The following is a 26,875-nucleotide window of genomic DNA, read 5'->3' as shown; positions in this document are numbered from 1 at the left end:
TCGTAGTCGTCTTCTCTTGAATGTATAGTTGAATAAATGGGAGGACAAGAGATGCAAATTGGAACTTAGTTTTAGCTCAGTTTTGATGAAATTATTGGCTAATGTGAAACTAAACAGCTTTGTACCAAAAATCACTGGACGTTTACCTGAGTGTCTACAACAATGCAGAGAGTTGATTCATGCAGCTTATTATAATAGCTGCCTAAATCTCAACCTTGATGACAAGACCACTAACAGTCTGATTGCCAGAATTATGGTTAATTCATAGTTTTGATAGCTCTTAGCTCGCTGACCACAAAGCATATTAGCACCCCAATTGCTGAATGCCAATACATTTCAAGGCTCGCTGTTGACTATAGGAACGCCAGCGTGGCTAGTTACTGAATGCCAGTTGATAGTTGTCATAAGTTTGATACCTGACTGCAAGAATATTAGGATGTTACTTGCTAAATGCTGATTGGCTAGGAAGAGTCCTTGTAGCATACCAACTATAATAAATGTTTACTTATCTTTGTGTTAACATCTCGCAGCTGTTGTGAGCTACAGTGGTAGAGCGTATCTATGAGTCATAGATTATGTCAAACAAACTTTTTACCGTCATTAGCAAAAGCTTGTATGGACCTAAAATCTTGAATGTCAGCACTACACATGTGATTGGATGTCAGCATGACACATGTGAATGGATGCCAGCGTGACATGTGTGATTGGATGTCAGCGTGACACGTGTGATTGGATGTCAGCGGGACACGTGTGATTGGATGTCAGCATGGCACAGCACGTGTGATTGGATGTCAGTGGGACACGTGTGATTGGATGTCAGCGTGACATGCGTTATTGGTTGCTGGTCAAGTAGCTTTCGCATTTTGGAGGAATCAGCCAAAGTTTAGGAACAGGGCTCTACCATAGCTGCTGTTTTGTAAGCAAGCATTATAACATAACCATGAAAAGCAAAAGATTTCAGCTATTTCTTTAGCAGCAAGCACTGTTCTCCTCAGATAATTGCGGTGGAAACAGCCACATCCCAAACACAAATCTGTCAGAGCACAGGCTGTTTTAATATGCACATATTAAAACTCAGAACAAGGGTTCTCAGCATATTTTGAATAAAAACTTTCAAATTTGATGTAAACATTGTCTTGAATAGCACGACTGTTGTTTTACAAAGCTCTCGCCTGTTTGTTAAACTAGGGTTGAGATTTGATAGAATGCCAAGAGGCATTCTATCTATTTATACTTACATACTCTCAAAGCACACAATGAAAAGACTCTTTATTCTTGCTGTTTGATGAATGACGATATTTGATTTCAATAAACGATTTCAAACTTTGAAGTTGTCTGAGTGGCAGCATGCTGTTGATTTTAGGTCACATGACATTCTGCTGGACTGGACTGGACGAGAGAGGCTGCTGCTACCGTAAGAGTTAATCCTGTCTTCTATCCAACTATACTTGGCCTTTAGGGCCATTCAACACCGATTTGTTTAGCAGCAAAAGACATTTATAGGCAATCGTCATTCAGTTAAATAATTGCAAAATACATTTGGCATGTGATTATGTTACCAGGTTTATGGTTACCATGGAAAAATGTTGCATGTGGTTATGTTAACAGGCTTACGGTTATCATGGAGGAATGTTATACGCGCTTATTGTAACAGGCTTACGGTTATCATGGAGGAATGTTGTATGCGCTTATGTTAACAGGCTTACGGTTATCATGGAGGAATGTTATATGCGCTTATGTTAACAGGCTTACTTTTACATAGAGGAATGTTATATACGCTTATGTTAACAGGCTTATGGTTATCATGGAGGAATTTTATGTTAACAGGCTTACTGTTATCATGGAGGAATGTTATATGCGCATATGTTAACAGGCTTACAATTATCATGGAGGAATGTTATGTTAACAGGCTTACTGTTATCATGGAGGAATGTTATGTTAACAGGCTTACTGTTATCATGGAAGAATGTTATGTTAACAGGCTTACTGTTATCATGGAGGAATGTTATGTTAACAGGCTTACTGTTATCATGGAGGAATGTTATATGTGCATATGTTAACAGGCTTACTGTTATCATGGAGGATTGTTATATGTGCATATGTTAACAGGCTTACTGTTATCATGGAGGAATGTTATATGTGCATATGTTAACAGGCTAGCTGTTACTATGGAGGTACTGAGCAATCTCTCGTGCTGCTTCGACACATCAAAAAGCATCGGAGAGACATCCGTAGAGCTGGTTATTTGTGACTTTCCTCTTAGCAAACAGTGCTGCCTGAGATGGGAGACCATCACCTACGTCTGCGCTCTAGCCTTCAGCTTGGCAGACTTTTTGGCTGACGCATTCGGATATGTGTCTTTCGTAAGCAACCTGGAAGATCATGATGAGGTCAAGAACTATATCACCGCTTGGCTAATCTTTCTAATTCTAAGCGGTGTAATAGTTTTGAGTGAAATTGCCTTGCCTATCTACAGTCTTGTCAAACTCAGCTGTTCTCGTGTCAACCGGAGTGAAGAAGAGACCAACAAATTTCGGTAAGATATCATATTTTAGTTTTATGGAAGTCAACTCGAGGAGTATCTAAATATTAGGCTAACTTTAATCTGATGAGTACTATATTATTAATGTTCACCTTTCCAGCTAGTGCCCTTATCATTTAGTACTTGCACTGATGTCTTTATAGGAACTGTGTAAGAAGCTCTTACTTCATTTGGCACCTGCAATGATCTCTTTAGAGCAACTGTTCAAAAAACAAGACTAATTATATTCTTTACATAAGATGCTTTACTAATTATATTCTTTACTTTATGTATATTCTTTACATAACTTTAAATCAATTCAATCACCACAGAAAAAAAGTTGGAGTTGCTGTTTCTTGCCTTTGCTACAAACATAGCCTTCGGTTGCAGGGAGGTGACTAAGTATTGGAGCAGAGCTAACAACGTACTCGTTATACTCACTGAAGACGGGATCATCGCTATCATTCGCATACTCATAGCTTTCAGATCTGTAGAAGCCGTGGCAGACCTACAGACAACCTCAGGAGTAGTCTCCTCCGCCGTAGCGTTTGTGGTCACCATACTCAGGCATGGTTTACTCACTATCCAGCTAATCACTAAACTGAGCAAAAATGGAGTGACTTTTTCAAAGTGTCCTGCGTGGGCCCCAGGCTATTGCACCAAAGGAACATTGGGTTTAATATTGTTATTCTTTTTCACATTATTTTTATCGAGCTGCTCTGTCGGATTGACCGGCATGTCTATGGCAATATCTGCTCAGCTTATCGATATCTATCATCGAGATTCTATTGACTTTCTACTGAATGTAACTCTACTAGGACTGTCTGTGCCGGCTGTCTTTATCGTCACTCTTTTTCTTGTCATTCAAATGAGATGGTAGCCTGGGCTTTAGCTTTTTAACACTCTTATGCGGTTTGGAGCATCATCTCTGCCCTTTATTCGCAAAGAACTCGTTAGATGTGACTATTACTTGCACAACAAAAAATAGCCATTTGAATACTGACTTTCTTTCATTGCTTTTAGAAAAGTTGTTATATCTTGTTTGCAAGAACTTCGTTAATTTCATGGTAAGACCTATACAGATGAGATGTTGGGTTTAATAAAATCTACAGCTGTTGGATGACAGCCATATTGAAACAGCAACTAGTGAACGTGACAAAAGTGGGAGCACTGGGTGGGGGTAATGACTAATGTCTAGCTATATAACTTATATGTGAATATGCTAATATCTATAATCAATAAAGACGTTTTTAGCAGTACACAAAATGAAATGCATCGCCTATTATTATATCAGACAAAGGTAGAATCACATTTGCAGTTCCGTCCTTCTGCTGCAAAGATGAGCTGAGGCAGTTTTATTTAACAAATTGCTTAATAGTATCTCACTTATCCTTCAGCTCTGCATGAATTTTTCATCTGTGCATGCAGATTTCATGCTGACGTACTTCCTGTTGGTCTACACATGAGTTGAGTAAGTATTTAGGTCCTAGCCAGTTTTTAGTAAGCTTTCTTATGGCTATTTATTTGACAGACTGTTACGAGTATTCTTGCTTGACAGATGACAACAAGTGTCAGTGAGATGGTGCAGTTGTTCCATCATTACAAACATATTTTGCAACTGAAAATTCGGTCTCTTTAAAAGCAAACAAATTTGCATTCTAAATTCTAGCAGTTCAAAGAATAAAATGCACTTTGTGTTTTTCCTAGGTTTTTGCAATTTTGTTAAAACATATGATCAGTCTGCAATAGAACATGATGACGCTGATGAACAGTGGACAGTTTTTAGACACGATGCCATGAGAGTAGGTAGTCACCTGCTCTATAATGTTATCTACAAATGCTCTCAGTTTATCCGTATAATTATACAGAGACGTGATATCACAGACTTGTAGTCGCCCACTCTTTCATAATTGATCAACAGCTCATTTCAATGAATTTTTTATCTTAAATGCTTCAATTATTGAAGATGTAAAACCTAACGACTAAGACAGGTGAGATGATTTCATAAAACAAATTACCGCGTGAATCAGTTGCATCACAATCTCTCCAATTCAAGCAGAAAACCCACGGAGTTGTAACGAGCCAACTTGTCATTTGTTATTCTAATTTTATAGATAAGTTGTTAAACATGGAGTCCTCGGATGCAATGTGTGCCAAACAGTAATATGATTATTTAAAATTATTTCATGTTACAAATAAAAGGTTATAATATGTTTCACTGAAAAGGCTACACTAGACTTGGTCATTAGTTTTTATAGTTTACTGAGAGACACGGCATGATGAAAATAATTCTACTCAGCCATTACATAGAGTGTGTTCCTACCATCCTGTGTACACGTAAGAAAAGACTATGCTGCTATATCATTAATCGTAAAACAGCCATAAGGGGGCCTTTCTAAAAGAACTAAGTACGTACAAATCATAAGTACGTACAAATCATAAGTACGTACAAATCATAAGTAAGTACAAATCATAAGCTAGTAGAGAGGCTGGTAGGAGATTGGCATATTTCTACTGAAGATGGCCGCTGTTTTGATAGCTTCATGTCGCAATGATAACACTATGTATGAAGAGTGGAAGAGACAATAATTTCATCCAAAGAAATCATGCTGTAATTTACACACTCTACATAGACTGAACATATTGTACTAGACACACTCTACATAAACTGAACATATTGTACTAGACACACTCTACATAGACTGAACATATTGTACTAGACAAACTCTACATAGACTGAACATATTGTACTAGACAAACTCTACATAGAGTGAACATGTTGTACTGGACACACTATAAATAGAGTGAGCATGTTGTACTGGACACACTATAAATAGAGTGAACATATTGCGCTGGACACACCATACATAGAGTAAATATTTTGTATTGGATATACACTACATAGAGTGAACATGTTGTACTAGACACACTATCGCGAGTAAATATGTTGCACTGGTTTAGAGTAGGGTGAAATGGTAGCTCTATGTCTATTAGATCTGTCTATTTATAACTCTATGCGAGGAGAGTATGTTATGTTGAATATTTCATATATATGTGATACATCGACCCATAAGTCTGTGTTGAAACGCCATGTTACATTGGTAACTCCGTGTAAATGAGATGCGCTAATCTTCATGTGGGAAAACATATTTTTACATCCAAGCTGCAGATCAGCAGAAATTAAGTGTGGACAAAGTAGGTTTTGCTCGTATGATGAGCCGTTAGTATATGTAAGAAAAAAGGAATAGTGTGCTAGGAGATCAATGCATATAATTCTATATATATGACAAGGGTATGTTGAGGAAAAAACTCCCTGTGCATATGATATGCTGAATGATGGATCTATGCGGAGGGAAGAGGTTGCTACACTGGGGACTGTAGGAATTCCAAAGAACAACTGATCATGTTGAAAGAGTAAACTTGAACAAACTAAGCTGATTATATCATTTTCCAAAGACTCAGCTCCTGATGCGCTCGCGCGGGTTAAAGTTTGATAACGGTCAATGAAGGAACCAAACTTTCTATTCTTCAGTGCCGCTTTCAGGCAATTTGTTGAGAACAATCACCTGCTAGCTGTTGCCATGAATAGAGCGTGAACCATTACCTCTATTGTATTCCTTATTGTATTATGTAAACAGCTTTTTATTCCATCAATGCTAATAAGAGCTTCATACTCACAGGCAGTACAATGCTTGGACATACAATACAAATGCACTGATATTATAGATAGCCTTGTTAGTGATCTCATGAAAATACACGCTAACTTTTCTTTAGCCCAAATGCAAATTAAAAAAAACCATAAAAACTGTTTTGTATGCATTTTTTTTACAAAGTTGTTCTACCAACCATGAGGCACTCATTCAACCAGTTCTGTTTCAGAGGAGAAACAAATGGAATTGCTCAGCAACCTGTCCTGTTGTTTCGATGCGTCCAAAGACATAGGCGAGACATCTATCGAGCTTGTTATATGCAACTGTCCTGTTAGCAAGAGATGCTGCCTGAAGTGGGAGACAGCAACATATTTCTCTGCCCTGATCTTCAGTCTCGCAGACTTTTTGGCAGACGCATTTGGTTACGTTTCCTTTGTGAAGAACATGGATAACCACGAGGTCGTACAAACCTACATTACAATCTGGCTGAGTTTTCTAATAGTTAGCGGGGTGATTGTGTTAAGTGAGATGGCTTTACCCATATACAGCCTTATCAGACTCACAGGCTGTGGAGCAGGAGCAGACAAGTCTGATGAAGAAATGGATGGCTTTCGGTAAGTTGCAGAAAGCAGACAACTTGATGAATTAACCTTCTGCACCAAACTACATGAGAACGTAAATGAGTTTGGAATGTAAATAAATCTTTATCGTCTTTTGATATTTTATGTTTGCAGAGCGTATGGTACTGAGGATTGCTCGGAATGAACAATTCCTCAAGTGTTTCCATGTTATTATCTAATAGTGCTAGCTAATGTCATATTTAAACTCAGTGCGCCATAAAGATGTTTTCTCTGAGATTATATACCGAATATGCGTCAAACATGCTTGCTGTTTAGCCATTGCTTAAAAAAGTGGCGGCGCAATCACCCAGCTCCGTATCTTAACCATCACTAGATGCAATTTCGGATCAAAACTTGTTGAAATGCATCCTCAACCATACCTGCAGTATCTACTAGTATCTACTAGTATCTACTAGTATCTACTAGCATCTACTAGGCCCCCTGACTCTTCTTGTACCTCTTATTTTCAAACTGAACTTGTTGGAGCTAAGATCATCTTGCCTGCTAGATTTATATTAACACCCTCGTTTATGTGTCACGGAAGAACATTATCTTTTACTCAAATTTTCATACAGGAATAGCTAAAGCATGTCGTTTATGTTTTCAGAAAAGTAGCCAAATACTGGGGCAGAACGAACAACATCTTAGTGGTATTCACAGAGGATGGTATCATAGCTATGGTGCGTATTCTCATAGCCTTCAAATCTATAGAAGCCATCGCAGATCTACAGACAACTACCGGCCTCGTAACGTCAGCCATCGCTTTCGTGGTAACTTTTTTACGACATTGCCTTCTTATGATACAGATAGCGGCTAAACTTAGCAAAAATGACGTTATATTCTCTAAATGTCCAGCTTGGGCCCCAGGCTATTGCACAAAGGGCACATTCGGGCTACTGTTTCTCTTTTTCTTCACGCTATTTCTCTCAAGTTGTTCTGTGGCCTTGACCGGCATGTCCATGGCAATATCTGCAGAGCTTATAGAAATTCACTACAATGACTCAACTGACTTCTGGCTCAACATAACTCTACTCTGTATGGCTGCACCTGCTGTCTTCTTCATCTCATTCTTCATCACCGTTCAGACAAGATGGTAGATGGTAGGCTGGTCACATTTACATTCTACGCAAACCTTTTTTCCACACCAGCATACTACTGTTTGTTTTTTGCATGGAAGCAATAATTTCAATAATCTACAATAACATATAGTGTATATAATCTATAATAATATATGTATATAAATCTCAATGTTTATTTGTTTGTACATTCGTCTGTCTGGCTATAGTGGTAGTTTCAAGAACGAGATATCCACTGCAAACTGGACTTGAACTCACAACCTCTAGTTCTGCGGACATCCATTTATCCAATACACTAAACCTTCCAACTGGCTATACCAAAGAATAAATTTGGCACATACTTGGAAAACATGCCAGTCTTTTATGGCTTCACGTTACACACTGCAGCTAGCGTTACGCGTAAAGCCATACCAGAAGATAAATCCATGAAGCTAAACTAGAAGGAAAATGCATCCCATAAGGGAAGACAAATGCTTAAACTCATATAGCCAACAAGACTGTTGTAATCAGTATAAATCTGTAGTAGGCACTGCAGCCGGTACAGTATGAGTTACACAGAAATAAACACAGTACACAGAAATGAATGCCCACCTTATTTAAAAGTTGGATTGGTAAATTTTGATGTGGAATAAGTTGATTAAAAGTCAGTTTTCTGTACAAACACGTTTTCCATTACTCGTGCAACACTGGGCATCCATCTAGTAACCTATAATAATAAATATGTGGATCTTGATACCTTAGTGGTATTCAGTCTTTGCTTCAAAGTGGGGAAAGCAACTCCACAGCCAATTGACGGTCAACTATCACGCAAGCTATGCATTTCATTCCCATTTTCTGGGTATAGCAACTACCGGTAGTTCATTTGCTACTACTGAGAACATCCGCTGTCATATTTAAATAAAGAATATGCAAGCAGCGAGCTATGAGCCAGCAAATATAACAGGCGTCAACCGATAATAAAAAACTGTGAATAAATATTGTTTGCCTAACAATATGATCAGAAATTGAAATTGAGAGCACCTGTCTAGCCTTGTCACTGATGTTTGAGAAGAGGTTGGTATAGCTTAGTATAAGTAAACAGAGACTTGAAAAACTTCTCCGCAAAGAACTAGTATATCTACTGGAGATAGCCAAAGCCATCAGAACAGGGAAGAATATTGCAACTTTAGTTGTGTTACTGAATATTGTGCACACAGGCTATCTTTAAACAAGTAAATCTATTATGCAACCAAATTCAACAAATCCTAGAGAAGAAAAGTTCATCTCCTTGCAATGTCCCCAACCCCTCGCCATGTCCCCAACCACTCTCCCTGTACCCAACCCCTGCAATGTCCCCAATCCCCGCCATGTCCCCAACTCCTCGCCATGTCCCCTTCTTCGCTATGACCTCCACAATATAAATAATTGGCATCCTCTATCAGCAATGGTAAGACGTTTATAAACGGAAGGCACTAACATCTGACTGGCCAATCTCATGATTACTGGATCAAATATCATCCAATCAGGTGGTTGTATTATCACAACTCAAATTCTTTTTTTAATAAGTCTCTCGAGCTTGCGTATCCTGCTGATGTCATGCTCAGGTGACGGGTGAGCTGGAGCAGCGGCGAGTGACTGGACTGCTGACCCAGCGGCATGCGGAGAACGCGACTTGTACATCTCCATTAGGCTTGCCAACTCACTCCTTTTCAGACCCTGACAACAGGAAACAATGATAAGCAGGTGCTGTATGCGTTATACTGACAGTAAGGTGGACAGAGGCATGTAAATGCATGCTGATCATATGAATACAACTGACAGTAGGGTGGACCGAGGGATGTTAATGCATGCTGATCATATGAGTATATCTGACAGTAGGGTGGGCAGAGGGATGTAAATGCATGCTGATCATATGAATATAACTGACAGTAGGGTGGACAGGGGCTAGTAAATGCATGCTGATCATATGAATATAACTGACAGTAGGGTGGGCAGAGGCAAAAAAATGCATGCTAATCATATGAATACAACTGACAGTAAGGTGGACAGGGGCTAGTAAATGCATGCTGATCATATGAGTATATCTGACAGTAGGGTGGGCAGAGGGATGTAAATGCATGCTGATCATATGAATATAACTGACAGTAGGGTGAACAGGGGCTAGTAAATGCATGCTGATCATATGAATATAACTGACAGTAGGGTGGGCAGAGGCAAATAAATGCATGCTGATCGTATGAATACAACTGACAGTCGGGTAGACGGAGGCGTGTGAATGCATGCTAATCATATGAATACCACTGACAGTAGGGTGGGCAGAGGCGTGTGAATGCATGCTGATCATATGAATACATCTGATAGTAGGGTGGGCAGAGGCGTGTGAATGCATGCTAATCATATGAATACATCTGACACTAAGGTGGACAGAGGCGTGTGAATGCATGCTGATCATATGAATATAACTGACAGTAGGGTGGGCAGAGGCGTGTAAATGCATGCTAATCATATGAATACAACTGACAGTAGGGTGGGCAGAGAAGTGTAAATGCATGCTAATCATATGAATACAACTAACAGTAGGGTGGGCAGAGGCATGTGAAAGTATGCTAATCATATGAATACCACTGACAGTAGGGTGGGCAGAGGCATGTAAATGCATGCTGATCATATGAATACATCTGACACTAGGGTGGACAGAGGCAAGTGAATGCATGCTGATCATATGAATACCACTGACAGTAGGGTGGACAGAGGCGTGTAAATGCATGCTGATTATATGAATATAACTGACAGTAGGGTGGGCAGAGGGCTGTAAATGCATGCTAATCATATGAATACATCTGACACTAGGGTGGACAGAGGCGTGTAAATGCATGCTGATCATATGAATACATCTGACACTAGGGTGGACAGAAGCGTGTAAATGCATGCTGATCATATGAATACATCTGACACTAGGGTGGGCAGAGGCGTGTGAATGCTTGCTGATCATATGAATACATCTGACAGTAGGGTGGACAGAGGCGTGTAAATGCATGCTGATTATATGAATATAACTGACAGTAGGGTGGGCAGAGGGCTGTAAATGCATGCTAATCATATGAATACAACTGACGGTAGGAAGGGCAGAGGCGTGTTAATGCATGCTAATCATATGAATACAACTCACAGTAGGGTGGGCAGAGGCATGTAAATGCATGCTGATCATATGAATATAACTCACAGTAGGGTGGGCAGAGGCATGTAAATGCATGCTGATCATATGAATATAACTGACAGTAGGGTGGTGAGAGGCGTGTGAATGCATGCTAATCATATGAATACAAAGAAGGAAAGCATTTGAGATCCTATACATCCGTAGCGCACTTTACTTGTCAGCTCCATGGAAATAAGTAGCTATATATCCAAGCTATTACCTAAATCACTAGTCATGATGTAAATACAAAGGTAGATTGACCAGATGCTTCAAATCTGATGTCTAGGGTAGAATACAATACGGACAGGTGAATGCAAAAAATGCAAATTGCTTCTCCAATGCTCGTTAGAATGCAAAAACTCGTTGATTCGCCAAAATTGTAACACAAGGAATCACCCTCAAGCCAACACCACGCCAACTTTGCAATGTAATCGCACCTTAAACCATAACTGTCACCAACGACTTTTATCGTATTTACTAGGTAAATCAGACACGCTGATTCCGATTTTGTACTCAAAATAAAGATTAGTCCACTAACTTTCAGAGTAATGAAGGCTTTTTTATAGCGTTTTAATATTGGTCTCGAAAACAACCCAATCGGCATTACAAGCTCCGCCCATAAATACGTGACGTAACCTAGCTTTTTAGGAACAGACGTTACGTAGGGATGTTTAGACCGATTTAGAATAATAGAGATGGGTGTTTTAAAATCCATTAATATCTAAATTCAACTTTAAAAATAATATCAGTCTTTTCTGAAAGGTAGATAAGCTATTTAGCATTGCATATTTAAAAAAGCGCGATAACAACGCTAGCTTGTGATAAAACCGCGCTTTTTGAGCTCATTTTTCTCGGCGTTCAGCCCATTTAAACGTCATGTAACAAGCTATGAGCAATTTTAAATAGTTTATATACCTTTCATAAAAAACTGAAATTACTTTACAGGCTGGATTCAGATATTAATGGGTTTTAAGACATCCATCTCTATTATTCTAAATCGGACTAAACATTCCTAACTTCCGTTCCTGAAAAAGCTAGGTTTCGTCACATATTTATGGGCAGAGCTTGTAATGCTGATTGTGTTGTTTTCGAAATGGATATTGAAACGCTTGAAAAAAGCCTAAATGACTTTGAAGGTTAGTGGAATAATCTTTATTTTGAGTACAAAATCGGAATCAGCGTGTCTGATTTACCTAGTAAATACGATAAAAGTTGTTCGTGACAGTTATGGTTTAATATTAATTAATTTTAAAACAATGTATTTCTACGAGCCACACAGCTGCACCAAACATTAACCACTGCAGACGTCTTCACCTACATGTACCTTAATTTTAATCACCAATCATCGACTACTGCAGACGTCTCTACCTACCTACATTGCCAGTACCAACCATCGACCACTGCAGACGTCTCTACTTACCTTCATTTCAAGTACCAACCATCAATCACTGCAAATGGCTCCACCTACTTTCATTTCAAGTACCAACCATCAATCACTGCAGACGTCTCCACCTACATGTACTTTAATTTTAAGCACCAACCATCGACTACTGCAGACGTCTCCACTTACCTTCATCTCAAGTATCTTCTGGAATTCAGATACATCAGTCTCTGTGAGTAACTTGAGACAGCTGTCAACGAACGCCTGCTGGTGATCGTGAGGTGACATGACTACCTTCAGCACCATCTCAGCGCGACTCATACCCTTCACGACTATTTTGGTGTAGCTACAGTAAGAAGAGTACATTGCTATGTATATGAACAAGATCATGAACTGTACAAAAAAACTGTACCCCGAAAACAGTACGGACAAGTTCTACTGTTGTACTGGAAAAGTTATGATGTCATGAAACATGGGGTACGGATCTGTAATGATTGATAAGAACTTTCGTTTGTCTTCAAAGAGTGAGAAGTAATGCATGGTTCAACACCTGCTACCGACCACAGTTAAACAATGACTAAACACATTAAAGGAGGCTGAGATAATCTACCTGACAGGAGCCTTTCTGTTGACCTTGGAGCCCATGGAGGGAAGGTCGAGTAAAGCTGTCTTGAGAGAGTGAGCGTCTAGAAGGAGTTGTTCTGCCCCGACGGTGTTGATAGGCTTACATTTGTAGAGACTGCTCATAAACTTGGGCATGAAAACACTACAAGTGGCAGCAACCAATCAGGAAACTCTGAAAAACTCAGGAAACTGAGTAAACAGTAACTACTGCAGAAAAGCCAATAAACTGAGTGCGAAAGTGGCAATAGAAATACACAAAAAAGACAATTAGCAGTAACTAATAGAGTTGCGACTAACGGAGCTATGACTAATAGAGTTATAACTAATAGAGCTGTAACTAATAGAGTTGCGACTAACAAAGCAGTGACTAATAGAGTTATGACTAACAAAGCAGGAACTAATAGAGTTATGACTAATAAAGCAGTAACTAATAGAGTTATGACTAATACAACAATATCTAATAGAGTTATGACTAACAGAGCAGTAACTAATAGAGTTATGACTAACAGAGCAGTAACTAATAGAGTTATGACTAATAAAGCAGTAACTAATAGAGTTATGACTAATAGAACAGTGGCTCATAAAGTTATGAGTAATAGAGCTGTAACTAATAGAGTTATGACTAATAAAGCAGTAACTAATAGAGTTATGACTAATAGAACAGTAGCTCATAAAGTTATGACTAATAGAGCTGTAACTAAGAGTTATGACTAATGGAGCTGTAACTAATAGAGTTATGACTAATAGAGCTGTAACTAATAGAGTTGTGACTAACAGAGCTGTAACTAATAGAGTTATGACTAATAGAGCTGTAACTAATAGAGTTATGACTAATAGAGCTGTAACTAATAAAGTTATGACTAATAGAACAGTAGCTCATAAAGTTATGACTAATAGAGCTGTAACTAATAGAGTTATGACTAATAAAGCAGTAACTAATAGAGTTATGACTAATAGAACAGTAGCTCATAAAGTTATGACTAATAGAGCTGTAACTAATAGAGTTATGACTAACAGAGCTGTAACTAATAGAGTTGCGACTAACAGAGCTGTAACTAATAGAGTTATGACTAATAGAGCTGTAACTAATAAAGTTATGACTAGAGAAGATTTTCTTTATCACAAACTGAAGGTTATGAAGATGTTATGATAAATGATGTTATTCCTCACATTTGATTACTACCAATGCCAACTATAACAGGTTGAGCAGGTGCAATTAACAACTGCGCATCAACAAACAATGAGTGAAATCTACAGCAAAACCTCTGACTCAACAAATTTTTTTAAACTGTAGTCATACTTGATGTACGTGTCATGTTCAAGTATTTAGTACAAGCAATGGTAGTAAGTAATTAACTTACTTAGCAAATTTAATGCAGAATTGTGTGTAATATTTCCTAGAAGAGGAGAGGCTGAGGCGGATAGTGGGAATGCTTGACTTGAGATGACCAACTATGGAAGTGATGTAGTTGCTTTGATCCCCGACTGTCTCTATTGTGTTCCAAGAAAACTAGACAAAAGCAAAGTTCACACGCATGTAAAAAAATTGTCATGAATTTGTGTGATAGGATGAATAGCCCAACAACTACATGTGGAAGCCCAAGCCTGACTACAATAAATCTATAACTAACAAGACAGACTAACCTTACTCATGGCATGTAAGGCTGGTTCACAGGCTGACTCGAGGTCTTGCACCAATAGAAGTATGACATGTGCTATCACCCTGAAACACAATTTGACCTGAGTGTTAGTTTAGAGTGAAAACATAGCGATGGAGGTGAGGAGAGCGGGATGGGGCAGTCCCTTACGATGGAGTGTAAGATGATAACACAGACAGGTTCTCTCGCAAAACCACCCGTTATGGTATGTCACTTGACACACTTATAACTGTATTCTGAGACTAGCTGAGACTAGCTGAGATTAGCTGAGACTATTCTGAGACTAGCTGAGACTATTCTGAGACTAGCTGAGACTATTCTGAGACTAGCTGAGAGTTGTGGTGTCAAGTCAGCTCACTGAAAATAAAACCTATTGAATAGCGAGTTTGTTTTAAATAGAAATCTAAAATGAGTAGGGAATTGTTGAGTTATTACAGACAATTGGTATAAACTACCAAATCAAACTCCTAGTACGTATATTAGAACTACGATGCAATTACATTTAACACTCTTATTAGCAAAAGTAAAACTACAGAAAAGCAAAGCCGGTCTGCCTCGTGCCTATAATAACAAATAATTTTACTTGATTGTTTTATCAAGTCTAGTTTGCCATGGCTGAACAGCATATCATGACTTGTTCATGGGTAAGTGAAGACTATACATCTATACACATATATTGAGTGTATGGCCATGAAAGACTGTATGTATGCAGGACTACAATATTTTAGTTATATGACTAGAGACTACTAGACCTCGTCTTATTAATACTTTAGTTATATGACTAGAGACTACTAAACCTTGTCTTATTACTACTTTAGTTATATGACTAGAGACTACTAGACCTTGTCTGATTACTACTGTAGTTATATGACTAGAGACTAATAGACCTTGCCTTATTACTACTTTAGTTATATGACTAGAGACTACTAGACCTTATCTTATTACTACTTTAGTTATATGACTAGAGACTACTAGACCTTATCTTATTAATACTTTAGTTATATGACGAGAGACTACTAGACCTTATCTTATTACTACTTTAGTTATATGACTAGAGACTACTAGACCTTATCTTATTACTACTTTAGTTATATGACTAGAGACTACTAGACCTTGTCTTATTACTACTTTAGTTATATGACTAGAGACTACTAGACCTTATCTCATTACTACTTTAGTTATATGACTAGAGACTAATAGACCTTATCTTATTAGTACTTTAGTTATATGACTAGAGACTACTAGACCTTATCTTATTAATACTTTAGTTATATGACGAGAGACTACTAGACCTTATCTTATTACTACTTTAGTTATATGACTAGAGACTAATAGACCTTATCTTATTAGTACTTTAGTTATATGACTAGAGACTACTAGACCTTGTCTTATTACTACTTTAGTTATATGACTAAAGACTAATAGACCTTATCTTATTACTACTTTAGTTATATGACTAGAGACTACTAGACCTTATCTTATTAATACTTTAGTTATATGACTAGAGACTACTAGACCTTATCTTATTACTACTTTAGTTATATGACTAGAGACTACTAGACCTTGTCTTATTACTACTTTAGTTATATGACTAGAGACTACTAGACCTTATCTTATTACTACTTTAGTTATATGACTAGAGACTACTAGATCTTGTCTTATTACTACTTTAGTTATATGACTAGAGACTACTAGACCTTGTCTTATTACTACTTTAGTTATATGACTAAAGACTAATAGACCTTATCTTATTACTACTTTAGTTATATGACTAGAGACTACTAGACCTTATCTTATTAATACTTTAGTTATATGACTAGAGACTACTAGACCTTATCTTATTACTACTTTAGTTATATGACTAGAGACTACTAGACCTTGTCTTATTACTACTTTAGTTATATGACTAGAGACTACTAGACCTTATCTTATTACTACTTTAGTTATATGACTAGAGACTACTAGATCTTGTCTTATTACTACTTTAGTTATATGACTAGAGACTACTAGACCTTATCTTATAACTACTGTAGTTATATGACTAGAGACTACTAGACCTTGTCTCATTACTGCTTTAGTTATATGACTAGAGACTACTAGAGGCATAGAGTTATCTCCCCCTAGAATGATAACTGTGCATTCAACAACACGAGCGTTTCCGGTGCCAACAAGGAGCGTTTAGGCCACGCCCCTTTTTTGTGCTAGTCAATCGTAGTGATCGACAGAACAATAACGTCAGCCATGAGAATGATCATGAATTTCCAGTTAGACAGTAATTATTGCTCATATTAAAGAAATGATGATTATAGTTTATTACTCTAATATATGCTTATTATTTAAAGCAATTCAATACCTACATGCATTGCAAAGGCACTGAATAGATGGTGTTAAGTAAGTGAGTTAATGCAATCAGTTACTCCAATGATATACAGCCCCACACATGAGGGGCTGTATATCATTGGTTATTCATAGTCTCATAGATAAGATAGATAGTCATACTGGGGTTGTATTACATTGGTGTGATGGGAAGCTAATCGACTGCCATCAACTGAAAGTATTGACATTGTATGGTGATAGAGTGATTCATTGTCACCTCAGTTCACAAACAGTCCTTACATATAATATTAGATTTCAATACATATCAATCAAATACATAGACTAGCTTGAAGCAAAGATGTCCACTAGTTAGTGGACATCTTTGCTTGATGTAAGCAAGCAAAAAGTTTAAAAGTTAGAGTGGCAAATGTTGTTATATGTTAGATAAAAATAAATTATACTTAATTACACTAAATTAAAATTATTTAAAAATAAAATAGACTTTTTATTACTTTATTTATTAAATAAAGTAATAAAAAAGTAGTTGTGAATTACTTTATTTATTAAATAAAGTAATAAAAATTAGCTATGATTACAATAATTTTTTATTTTACATGTAATCATAGCTAAACAGATTATATTTAGCATTACTTGCTAATTATTTTACATTTAAACACATTTGCAGTTTCATTTTTCTTCAATTCATTTTAACAAAAAACTTCTCTCATGATATGAAGTTTAAATGTGGTAGTTGTTTGAAAAAGCTTGAAAACATTTACCGTTGTTTTTATTTTCTCTCTTCTCTTCATTTATTTCAATTACACAAAACACTTTTCATAATATGTAGTTTGAAAGTTAAAGTGGTAAATGTTGTTATATGTTAAATAAAAATAAATTATACTTAATTCTACTAACTATAATTATATAAAAATAAAATAGACTTTTTTATTACCTTATTTATTAAATAATTTTTCATTGTAATCATAGCTAAACAGGTTATATTTAGCCATTACTTGCTAATTATTTTACATTTAAACACATTTACAGTTTTATTTTTTTTCCTAATTTATTTCAACAAAACACTTCTTTCATGATATGAAATTTAAAAGTTGTAGTTTGAAAAAGCTTGCAAACCTTTAGAGTTGTTTTCTTTTTCCTCTTAATTCATTTAAACTGCTTAAAAATATTTTCTCATGATATGAAGTTTAAAAGTTAGAATAGTAAATGTTATATAAAAATAAATTTTCTGTCCAAATACTTTTTTATTACTCGGGCAACACCGGGTAGTACAGCTCATAGTTGATGGCAGTTGATTAGCTTCCCATCACACCAATGTAATACAACCCCAGTATGACTATATATGTTATCTATGAGTAACTGCTTGCATTACCTTCACTTTCACTCACTATCTATTCAGTGCCTTGGCAAGTCATGTAGGTATCAGGGATTGCGTGTATGTCACAATTTCCATTTTCATAATTCATTTCCATATTATTTCCATTTCCATAAAAGTTCCATAATTCATTTCCATATTAATTCCATTTCCATAATTCATTTCCATATTATTTCCATTTCCATATTATTTCCATTTCCATAATTCATTTCCATATTAATTCCATTTCCATAATTCATTTCCATATTAATTCCATTTCCATAATTCATTTCCATATTATTTCCATTTCCATATTATTTCCATTTCCATAATTCATTTCCATATTAATTCTATTTCCCTACTTCATTTCCATAGTATTTCCATTTCCATATTATTTCCATTTCCATAAAAGTTCCATAATTCATTTCCATATTAATTCCATTTCCATAATTCATTTCCATATTATTTCCATTTCCATAGCATTTCCATAATTCATTTCCATATTATTTCCATTTTCATACCATTTCCATACTTGTAAAATAAAATGTCCATATCCATTTCCCTAAAATTATGGAAATATTTATGTTTATAGAAATGAAAAAGTAAACATTTCCATAATATGTTTAGCAATCCCTGGTAGGTATTGAATTGCTTTAAATAATAAGCATATATTAGAGTAATAAACTATAATCATCTTTTCTTTAATATGAGCATTAATTACTATCTCAACTGGAAATTCATGATCCTTGTTTAACCCTTTTCATGGCTGATGTTATTATCTAGTCAATCACTACGACTGACTAGCACAAAAAAGAGGCGTGGCCTAAACGCTCCTTGTTGGCACCGGAAACACTCGTGTAGTTATCACTCTAGGGGGAGATAACTCTATGACTAGAGGTCACTGAGATTACTGGAGTTCAGTGAATCAAGCTAAGAGGTGTCTCCAACTCACCCATGAAAAAGGTCTTGTTCAGTTGACAGAGATATCTGGGCTGATAGCTGAGTGTCCGTTTTTTCCTTGAGTTTCTCTTCAAGCTGTTGTGAGGTTTCCATGCAGTACTCAGCAGTGCAAAGCATGATGCAGCATTGCCTCTGCTCCTCCTCACTAAACTTGTAACTGTCTCCCTCTTTCAGTATTGACTGGATGAGACTACCAGCAGTTCCCAGAGTACTTTGAATAGGCACTCTGCAAAGCATGCCATGGCATATCATATGGTAAGTGTCGAGAACATATATTCTACAAACATGACAGGCGATGGGTTGACAACGGGTTCTCCAGGAGGACATAATTTCCGATGAACTTACTTGGGCAGTGAGCACATTAGAATCCTATTAGCATACTCTCGTAGGTACTTCTGGAATGTCCTAGTAAGGTTTATCATTGGCTACAATAAGAATAGCACATATAACATGGTCATTTGGTAAAATGAGTGAGTAGGGATTTAATGGACTCGTCAGTCAAGTTACTAACATGTTGACTCATTGAAGAGGTGAACTTGTCAAGGTATGAAAGAAGAGGCCTGTGACCTTGAAGAGCCCTGTGACCTTGAAGAGCCCTGTGACCTTGAAGAGCCCTGTGACCTTAAAGAGTACTCATTGAAAAGGTGAACTTGTCAAGGCATGAAAGAAGAGGTCTGTGACCTTGAAGAGCCCTGTGACCTTGAAGAGCCCTGTGACGTTGAAGAGGCCTAATTCACAGCTAAAGGCGATGATTGAAAATCTACGAATGATGAAATGGCATAAGAAAGGTCTATCAGAGAGCTGAACTAGAAAAGGTACGAGGGAAAGAGACTAACCTCGCCATTGCTGAGTTCTGAACATTGGCGCATGCATTTCTTGTAATAAACAAAGAGGTCAGCACAGCTAGGCAAGATATTGTTTTCTTCGCTGCTTGTAGAGATTTCCGGAACTTTGTATGTCTTCATATCTGACACAAATCGCTCCATCAACTCGGAGAGCAACCTGCAGAGAGGTAGGAAGATCATCACTAAGGATATGGGTAGTTCTTACAAACTGAGCTACTAGCCGTACACCCGCGATACAAATAATCGCTTAACATAGCCTCAGTACACAACTGTTGTTAAAAAATCCCAACTACCTGCCTTGTAATTTTATGAATATATTAATATAGCCTCAGCTACCTACCTTGTAACTTCATGCATATATTAATATAGCCTCAGCTACCCACCTTGTAACTCTATGCATAAATTAATATAGCCTCGGCTACCTGTCTTGTGACTCTATGTAAATATTGAGGTGTGTTTCGAAGCACTTGGCTATGATTCCAGCAAAGGGTGAAAATGAAGTCTGCTTTTCTTCTTCAACTTCAGGTTCTTCCTTTTGAAGGAACGGATTAAGAGAGTCAGAGGGACTTTCAACAGGGGGTGCAGCCTGAGTGAATGGTTTCACCTTATAAATAAAAACAGAAAGTTAGGTACTAGCGGAAGAAACTGCAAGACATCCTTGAAGGATGAGGCATGCCAAAGCTGTGTCAGGGACTTCATGATCAAAACTATCGGGACTTGAAGTATAGACAAGAGAAGAACTGCAGCACAATTAATACTAAAAGTTTCATGAGATTCAGGGATGAAATGGTGACAACCACATTTCATGATGCAAAAGAAAACATAAAAATATGTAGATTATTTGATTTCAGTTTTGCGTAACACATGAGTAGTTTTTATAAAGCATACAAACTAAATATTGCAAAGCATTACATAATCTTTACGATAATAATAGCTGTGTGTGTTTGTAGGTCTGTCCGTAATCACGCTAAGTCACGCTAATATATTCACCGCGAGTGAATATATTATAATATATTCACTCTACTCGCGCGTGTCGATCTACTCGCGCGTGTCGATCTACTCGCGCGTGTCGATCTACTCGCGCGTGTCGATCTACTCGCGCGTGTCGATCTACTCGCGCGTGTCGATCTACTCGCGCGTGTCGATCTACTCGCGCGTGTCGATCTACTCGCGCGTGTCGATCTACTCGCGCGTGTCGATCTACTCGCGCGTGTCGATCTACTCGCCCGTGTCGATCTACTCGCCCGTATCGATCTACTCACGCATGTCGATCTACTCACGCATGTCGATTTCCTCGCCCGTGTCGATCTACTCACCCGTGTCGATCTACTCATCCGTGTCGATCTACTCATCCGTGTCGATCTACTCATCCGTGTCGATCTACTCATCCGTGTCGATCTACTCATCCGTGTCGATCTACTCATCCGTGTTGATCTACTCGCGCGTGTTGATCAAATTTATCCAAGTTAAAATAAAGTGAAAAGTACCGGCCATATTCCAAATTTTGACTAGCGTAACAAACAAATATTTGGCTCGAATAACAAACACTAGTAATCTTAAAATTCAACTGCATCAACTATTCATGAACAATGAACTTCATCCCAGAATATGAAGATAACCGTGAGAAGAACATGAAAGTTATTATAGATGAGTGCGACATCAGACCTTTGAACTATATATGAAAAGATGACTATGAGCTGTACAGGTGGTTGAACAGGCTCCTTTGGTAAAGTAAGTATCTCTGCTCTCTTGTCAACATTAAATGCAATAAAAAACAAACGCATAACCAACTTTTTTAATTTAGTATTTTAACGTGGTTTAAAATTGAAAAAAACTTAGCTCTGTCAATATTCTGAAAAATTGAAGCCTGTTTCCATGATCGATGTGACCTTGAGTAGGTAAAGCACTCTTGAGTACACATGTATCATAGACATCAACAAAATGCTCACATGACCATAGACATCAATAAAATGCTTACAGGCTTCAAAGTCACTCCAGTGTACCTCTTTGATATCAGCTGCTCGAATGCTGTTGTCCGTTGAATGGCAAAGAGAAGGAGTTTGACGTCAATGTCAACCAATCTTCTGCTCATAACCTTAGATAGCTCCTGCAAACAAGCACATGCTTAGACTCACGAAATACCTGTCAAACACCTGTCAAACACCTGTCAAACACCTGTCAAACACCTGTCAAACAGGGTCTGCCAAACATGATCTTTCAAGTTTCACTTGTCATATATATTCTTATGAAGTATCGAGTTAAGAATTTGTTTCCATTCATCAAGCTTCATTGTAATAAAAAAAAGGAACAAATTATTTTGGTATGAAGAAATTCATGAAGCTAAATAATAAAATAATATAATTATATTCTTGTAAAGAATAAAGTATCCTCATAAATGATTCTGTTACAATATTCTAAAGATATTTTTTGTGCGTTAACAATACCAAAATAACAGGCGAAACAAAATTGCAATCTTTCATGGCCAAGCATAAATTGGCATGAATGTATTACAAAAAGGTATTTGATTTGATTCTGTCAGAAGCCTCTTCAACATTGAAATAATTTAATCATAATAAATTTAGAAATTGCCATGTGTAGACAACTCTTACCGCCCGAGTTATATTGCAGAATTGCACACAGATCCTCTCAGAAACCTCCCAGCTCTCAGGAAACAGTTTGCCATGTTTTTCCTCAAACTCGACGAGAGCTCTTTTTATCCATGCATAGCGCCGGTCAATCTTATCTAGCCAGGCTACCTGCATAGCAGCCAACCAGCTCTTATAAAATCACAAATGAAATGATAAAATCAACAATACCCAATAATTAATGTTTTACATAATGACTAAATGCCAGTAAAAATAAACTATGATATAAAACTGTGAAAGCAAAACTTCAGAAGTGTTTAGACTAGAGTTGCCCCGATTTTAGTATCGGAATCGGTATTGCCGATATGGGTGTTAAGTATCTGAATCGGTATCGGCCGATCTTTTCTTAAAAATCAGATAGTTCAAATACTTTTTTACAGATCAACTATTTAGCAGAAAACCGTATTTTAGCCTGCTACACTAATAAAGATCATCAGCTGCAAGTTCCTTACTCTTACCTAATGAATTCCAGGCCTGTCACACAATCTATTTCATGTCTATAGTCTAATAACCATCCAAACAGCTGAGGAATCTTTTGGCTTTAGTCAGGACGTAATCACAAAGTGCGGTATTACAGCGATATGATTTATTGCAGCCAATCACGAACAAGAGAACAATGATGAGCAACAAGAGTGCAGTGTAATGTTTCTATTTACTAGCATTACGAAAGTAATTTGAGTAGTCGATGCATAAAGTTATCCATCTCTCTCTTGATCCTGACGATATGATGTACCGTATTGTTTGTATTGCATAAAATAATCTCAGTGGCTTATCGGTATTTAGCCTGTCTTCCATCATCTCACTGAGAGAATTGAATCACTAACGGTAATTGAAAGAAACATTTATTTGAACTAAACTTGTACAGGCGCAGCAGTCCGTTCAGCTGTAGAAGAGAGACTTCGTTATCACAGAGAAAGCTGTACGACTAACAGTAATTACCATTATTAATAACAGAGTTCAAGAACCATGGACTGTTTTGTTACTAGATGCACGGTATGGCAGTATGTGAATATATATACACGTATATCTATTTTCCATAAATACAAACAAATAAATCAATATTTATATTTTCTTTGCATTATATTTATATTTGCATAATAAAATTAACAATTATCTATGCAACACAAAAGATCTGAATCGGATTATTTTTCAATAAGAATCGGTATATCGAATCGGTATCTGAATCAGCTGGTGAAATTAGAATCGGGGCATCTCTAGTTTAGACCTGCTAATGTTTTTAGATTAGGGTATGATAACTCCTTATTGCATGCTGCCTCTGATAACTCCCTAATGTATACTGTCTCAGATAGCTCCCTATTGTATGCTGCCTCTGACAACTTCCTATTGCATGCTGCCTCTATAAATTTCCTACTCGCTAAGATGTTAGAATTTTTTCCTCCAGCATTTGAAAAAATCAATAATGATATACGACTGTTAGTCAATAACTATTTGGAATTTCGTCATAATTTTTGTGCTATCAACTGTGGGATGTTAACATTTTTAATACACTCGACTATCACTGAGTTACAATCTCAAGATTACATTGTATTTACTAAAGCATTGATGTCAAGGTCATTGATGTCGAGGTTTCCAATAAACATAGCTAATGACTGTTCAACTTAGATACAACATGCAGAGGTAGAGCTTTACAGTTTATCTGACAATATAACTTATGTCATAATATACGCTGATACTTTAACAGGAAATGAAGACAGACTAACTGAGTGAGGAGCAAACCCAAACTGTCAGAAATAAAGGTTCTCAGGCTAGACCAGTCAGCCAACCTCGTGTGAGTGATCTAGAGAGCGTGTACTCACATCCTGGTTGTCTCCAAATAGTACGAGGTATTCTGATAGCTGCAGCTTTATAAACCAGGATAGCAACTCCATTTTTACCTTGGGGTCAAGGACATCTATAACCTTGCACGCGTCTGCTAGGAGTGTGGAGTTGCCAGGTCCGTACTGTAAAAAGCATTACATCGCTTGTAGCATACCTATTCCATCCATAGCCTGCACCTTTTTAACTCTGACATCAAATGCTTTGTTAGAAGAAAGCATAGCTTACCTTTGAGTTAGGCCCTTCAAAGGCGTCCTTGAAATCATTCACGACCTGAGTGGACAAATTGGATTTGATCGTCTGCACTCTATAAAATTCATGTAATAAAAAATTAGTTCAACTTGCCAAATAGATAAAAAGAAGACAAATGACACAGCAATTAGCAGTCATACTTTTCTGACAGCTGTCTGACTTGAGGAAGGTGCATATAACTCTCAAAGTGTTCCAATACATTCAGGACAGCTTGTAGGAGTTGCGCTACTTCTCCATAGTGCCTCTGAATTGTCATGCTCCTGCAAGTGTAATTTGGCAATAAGTGCTGACAAGGTAAATGTTGAAGGAAACATGACAAACAGCGAATAGAAGGGCAGAGATGCTATCTAGTACACTTGAAGCAAGAAAGCTTTCAAAATTGTAGCTTTCAGATATCACACAATTACAAAAATTAATACTATGACAACTGCTTACGCTAAAGAGTCGACACCTCCGACAAGCATGTGCAGGTGGTTAAGGGTAGTGATTGAGCATGTCAGGTTCCTTTTAGCATGGTCCAGCTGCTTTATGTCTCTTGTTATCTCCCTCACCTGCGAAGAACAAATGGGCTCAGCTTTCTTTCACTATATTCATGCACTTCCTACTGATAGGGAAGTAAACAAAAGTAAAAAAAATGACTGTTTCGGGTGACTGCTATGTACAGCCAGTGACTAGACTGATGACTATGCATTTCTTTGTTACATGAAAAAACTCACTGGCATCAGTGAAAATCTTGCTAACAAACTGAACAAGAATGTAAAATGTCATTCGGCATAAACCATAATTTGTGATAATTAGGCATAATTGAAATACTATTGAAACCACCAACCATCTCTTCTGATTTCTCTGATCTCATTTTAATATCTTTAATTCTGGAGAACAGCTCCTGGATGGCAAGTTGAGCTTCCTCCAAAGATTCTTTTCCATCATCTCCTGCCGTTTTCTGTTCTCGTACCACATCTCTGATCTCACCATCCAGAGCTCTAGACAATTACTAACATTGCAGACATTTATGATACAAAAGCAAACTGCTATAGACATTGAAAAGTGAACAAACCTTATTTTGCCGCGAATGTTTTTGACTACATCATCTATATTGACTAAAGACTGTTCAGTGGGAAAAAGTGTGTTGATATAGTCAACAGCGTTGAAGTGGGGGATGTCCAAAGGGTCATCTGATGTTAGGACCTAAAAGCATTTAGAACATAAATTGTAGCCCGTTAATAAAGCCTACTGCTAGTTATAGTGGTGAATTATTGGCTATATGCATCTAACCACTATACAGGCAAAAATAATGGCAGCAACAGAGAAAATGAAGCATTTCGAGACAATTTTTGCAATAGTAAAACCTACTTGGTCAATAGCCTCTTGTACGTTTGGTGAAAAAGATACAATATCACTGAGATGTTCATCTTCTGCTTCCAAATAATCATCATCCTCATCAAATGTTGCCATATTTCATCGCTGACAAAACGAAGTAAGTAAACACTGCACAATCACAAAATATCATACGTGTTAATTAGTGTACATAAACTAACAAGACGTGAGAATACACAAATACATAAGTAAATTTTACTTGAAATTCGTTATACGCAAATCGTCGTATAGTTTTAATAAATCTAAATATGGGTATTGCTCAAATTGTCGTTTACATGTGGCACATGTGTTGCAGTTGTGATGAGCGTATAAAAGTTTGTTACCCAACCAATGCAAATGTTAAATTAAAATAATACCGACTTAGCCAAACTGAATGTTAAAAGGAAGAGGGCGGTCATTATTTTATTATCCTACAATGATTTTATTAACGAATCGTAACCGGATACAACTTTACCTAATAGCCCAAAGTGTTATGAGCTCATTAAAACGGTCGGGGTGATCTTAACAATTGATCTTATTTTGTCAGAGAGTAGGCACCATTGAAAAGATATTTACTGTACTCGAAAT

At 37.1% G+C, this 26,875-nt stretch overlaps 3 protein-coding genes across 3 annotated transcripts; 2 read left to right on the top strand and 1 right to left on the bottom strand.

Moving 5' to 3' along the window:
• The first annotated feature begins 1,348 nt into the window (after window positions 1-1,348).
• Window positions 1,349-3,601, top strand: LOC137391688 (uncharacterized). The gene is made up of 3 exons (XM_068078214.1): window positions 1,349-1,414; window positions 2,156-2,536; window positions 2,912-3,601. The coding sequence occupies exons 2-3, from the start codon at window positions 2,169-2,171 to the stop codon at window positions 3,399-3,401; spliced, it is 858 nt and encodes a 285-aa protein (XP_067934315.1). The 5' UTR covers window positions 1,349-1,414; window positions 2,156-2,168; the 3' UTR covers window positions 3,402-3,601.
• Window positions 3,602-6,411: 2,810 nt separating this feature from the next.
• On the top strand, window positions 6,412-7,888 carry LOC137389491 (uncharacterized). Its single transcript, XM_068075506.1, has 2 exons — window positions 6,412-6,785; window positions 7,399-7,888. Exons 1-2 carry the CDS (start codon window positions 6,412-6,414, stop codon window positions 7,886-7,888), a joined length of 864 nt encoding a protein of 287 aa, XP_067931607.1.
• A 1,326-nt stretch (window positions 7,889-9,214) lies between these two features.
• Window positions 9,215-26,414, bottom strand: LOC137389752 (vacuolar protein sorting-associated protein 53 homolog). Its single transcript, XM_068075838.1, has 18 exons — window positions 26,285-26,414; window positions 25,989-26,119; window positions 25,761-25,914; window positions 25,367-25,482; window positions 25,072-25,191; window positions 24,908-24,986; window positions 24,661-24,804; window positions 22,808-22,954; window positions 22,177-22,305; window positions 20,621-20,802; window positions 20,190-20,355; window positions 19,699-19,778; window positions 19,346-19,579; window positions 14,692-14,770; window positions 14,409-14,557; window positions 13,034-13,189; window positions 12,613-12,769; window positions 9,215-9,562 (listed from the first exon to the last, which is right to left on the bottom strand). Exons 1-18 carry the CDS (start codon window positions 26,384-26,386, stop codon window positions 9,392-9,394), a joined length of 2,496 nt encoding a protein of 831 aa, XP_067931939.1. The 5' UTR covers window positions 26,387-26,414; the 3' UTR covers window positions 9,215-9,391.
• Window positions 26,415-26,875: the final 461 nt, after the last annotated feature.

The sequence above is a fragment of the Watersipora subatra genome, chromosome 3 (assembly GCF_963576615.1).
Source record: "Watersipora subatra chromosome 3, tzWatSuba1.1, whole genome shotgun sequence".
Taxonomy (NCBI): Eukaryota; Metazoa; Bryozoa; class Gymnolaemata; order Cheilostomatida; family Watersiporidae; genus Watersipora; species Watersipora subatra.
Note: the sequence above shows the minus strand (reverse complement) of the source record. Positions and strands in the feature narration are given on the sequence as shown.

Excerpts from the sequence above, each read along its gene's own strand:
- LOC137391688 (XM_068078214.1), top strand. The coding sequence starts at position 2,169 with ATGGAGGTACTGAGCAATCTCTCGTGCTGCTTCGACACATCAAAAAGC. Across the intron at positions 2,537-2,911 it reads GAAGAGACCAACAAATTTCG|GGAGGTGACTAAGTATTGGA; the intron begins GTAAGATATCAT and ends CTTCGGTTGCAG.
- LOC137389491 (XM_068075506.1), top strand. The coding sequence starts at position 6,412 with ATGGAATTGCTCAGCAACCTGTCCTGTTGTTTCGATGCGTCCAAAGAC. Across the intron at positions 6,786-7,398 it reads GAAGAAATGGATGGCTTTCG|AAAAGTAGCCAAATACTGGG; the intron begins GTAAGTTGCAGA and ends TTATGTTTTCAG.
- LOC137389752 (XM_068075838.1), bottom strand. The coding sequence starts at position 26,386 with ATGGCAACATTTGATGAGGATGATGATTATTTGGAAGCAGAAGATGAA. Across the intron at positions 24,987-25,071 it reads GTCAGACAGCTGTCAGAAAA|AGTGCAGACGATCAAATCCA; the intron begins GTATGACTGCTA and ends TGAATTTTATAG. Across the intron at positions 19,779-20,189 it reads CAGAACTCAGCAATGGCGAG|CCAATGATAAACCTTACTAG; the intron begins GTTAGTCTCTTT and ends TTCTTATTGTAG.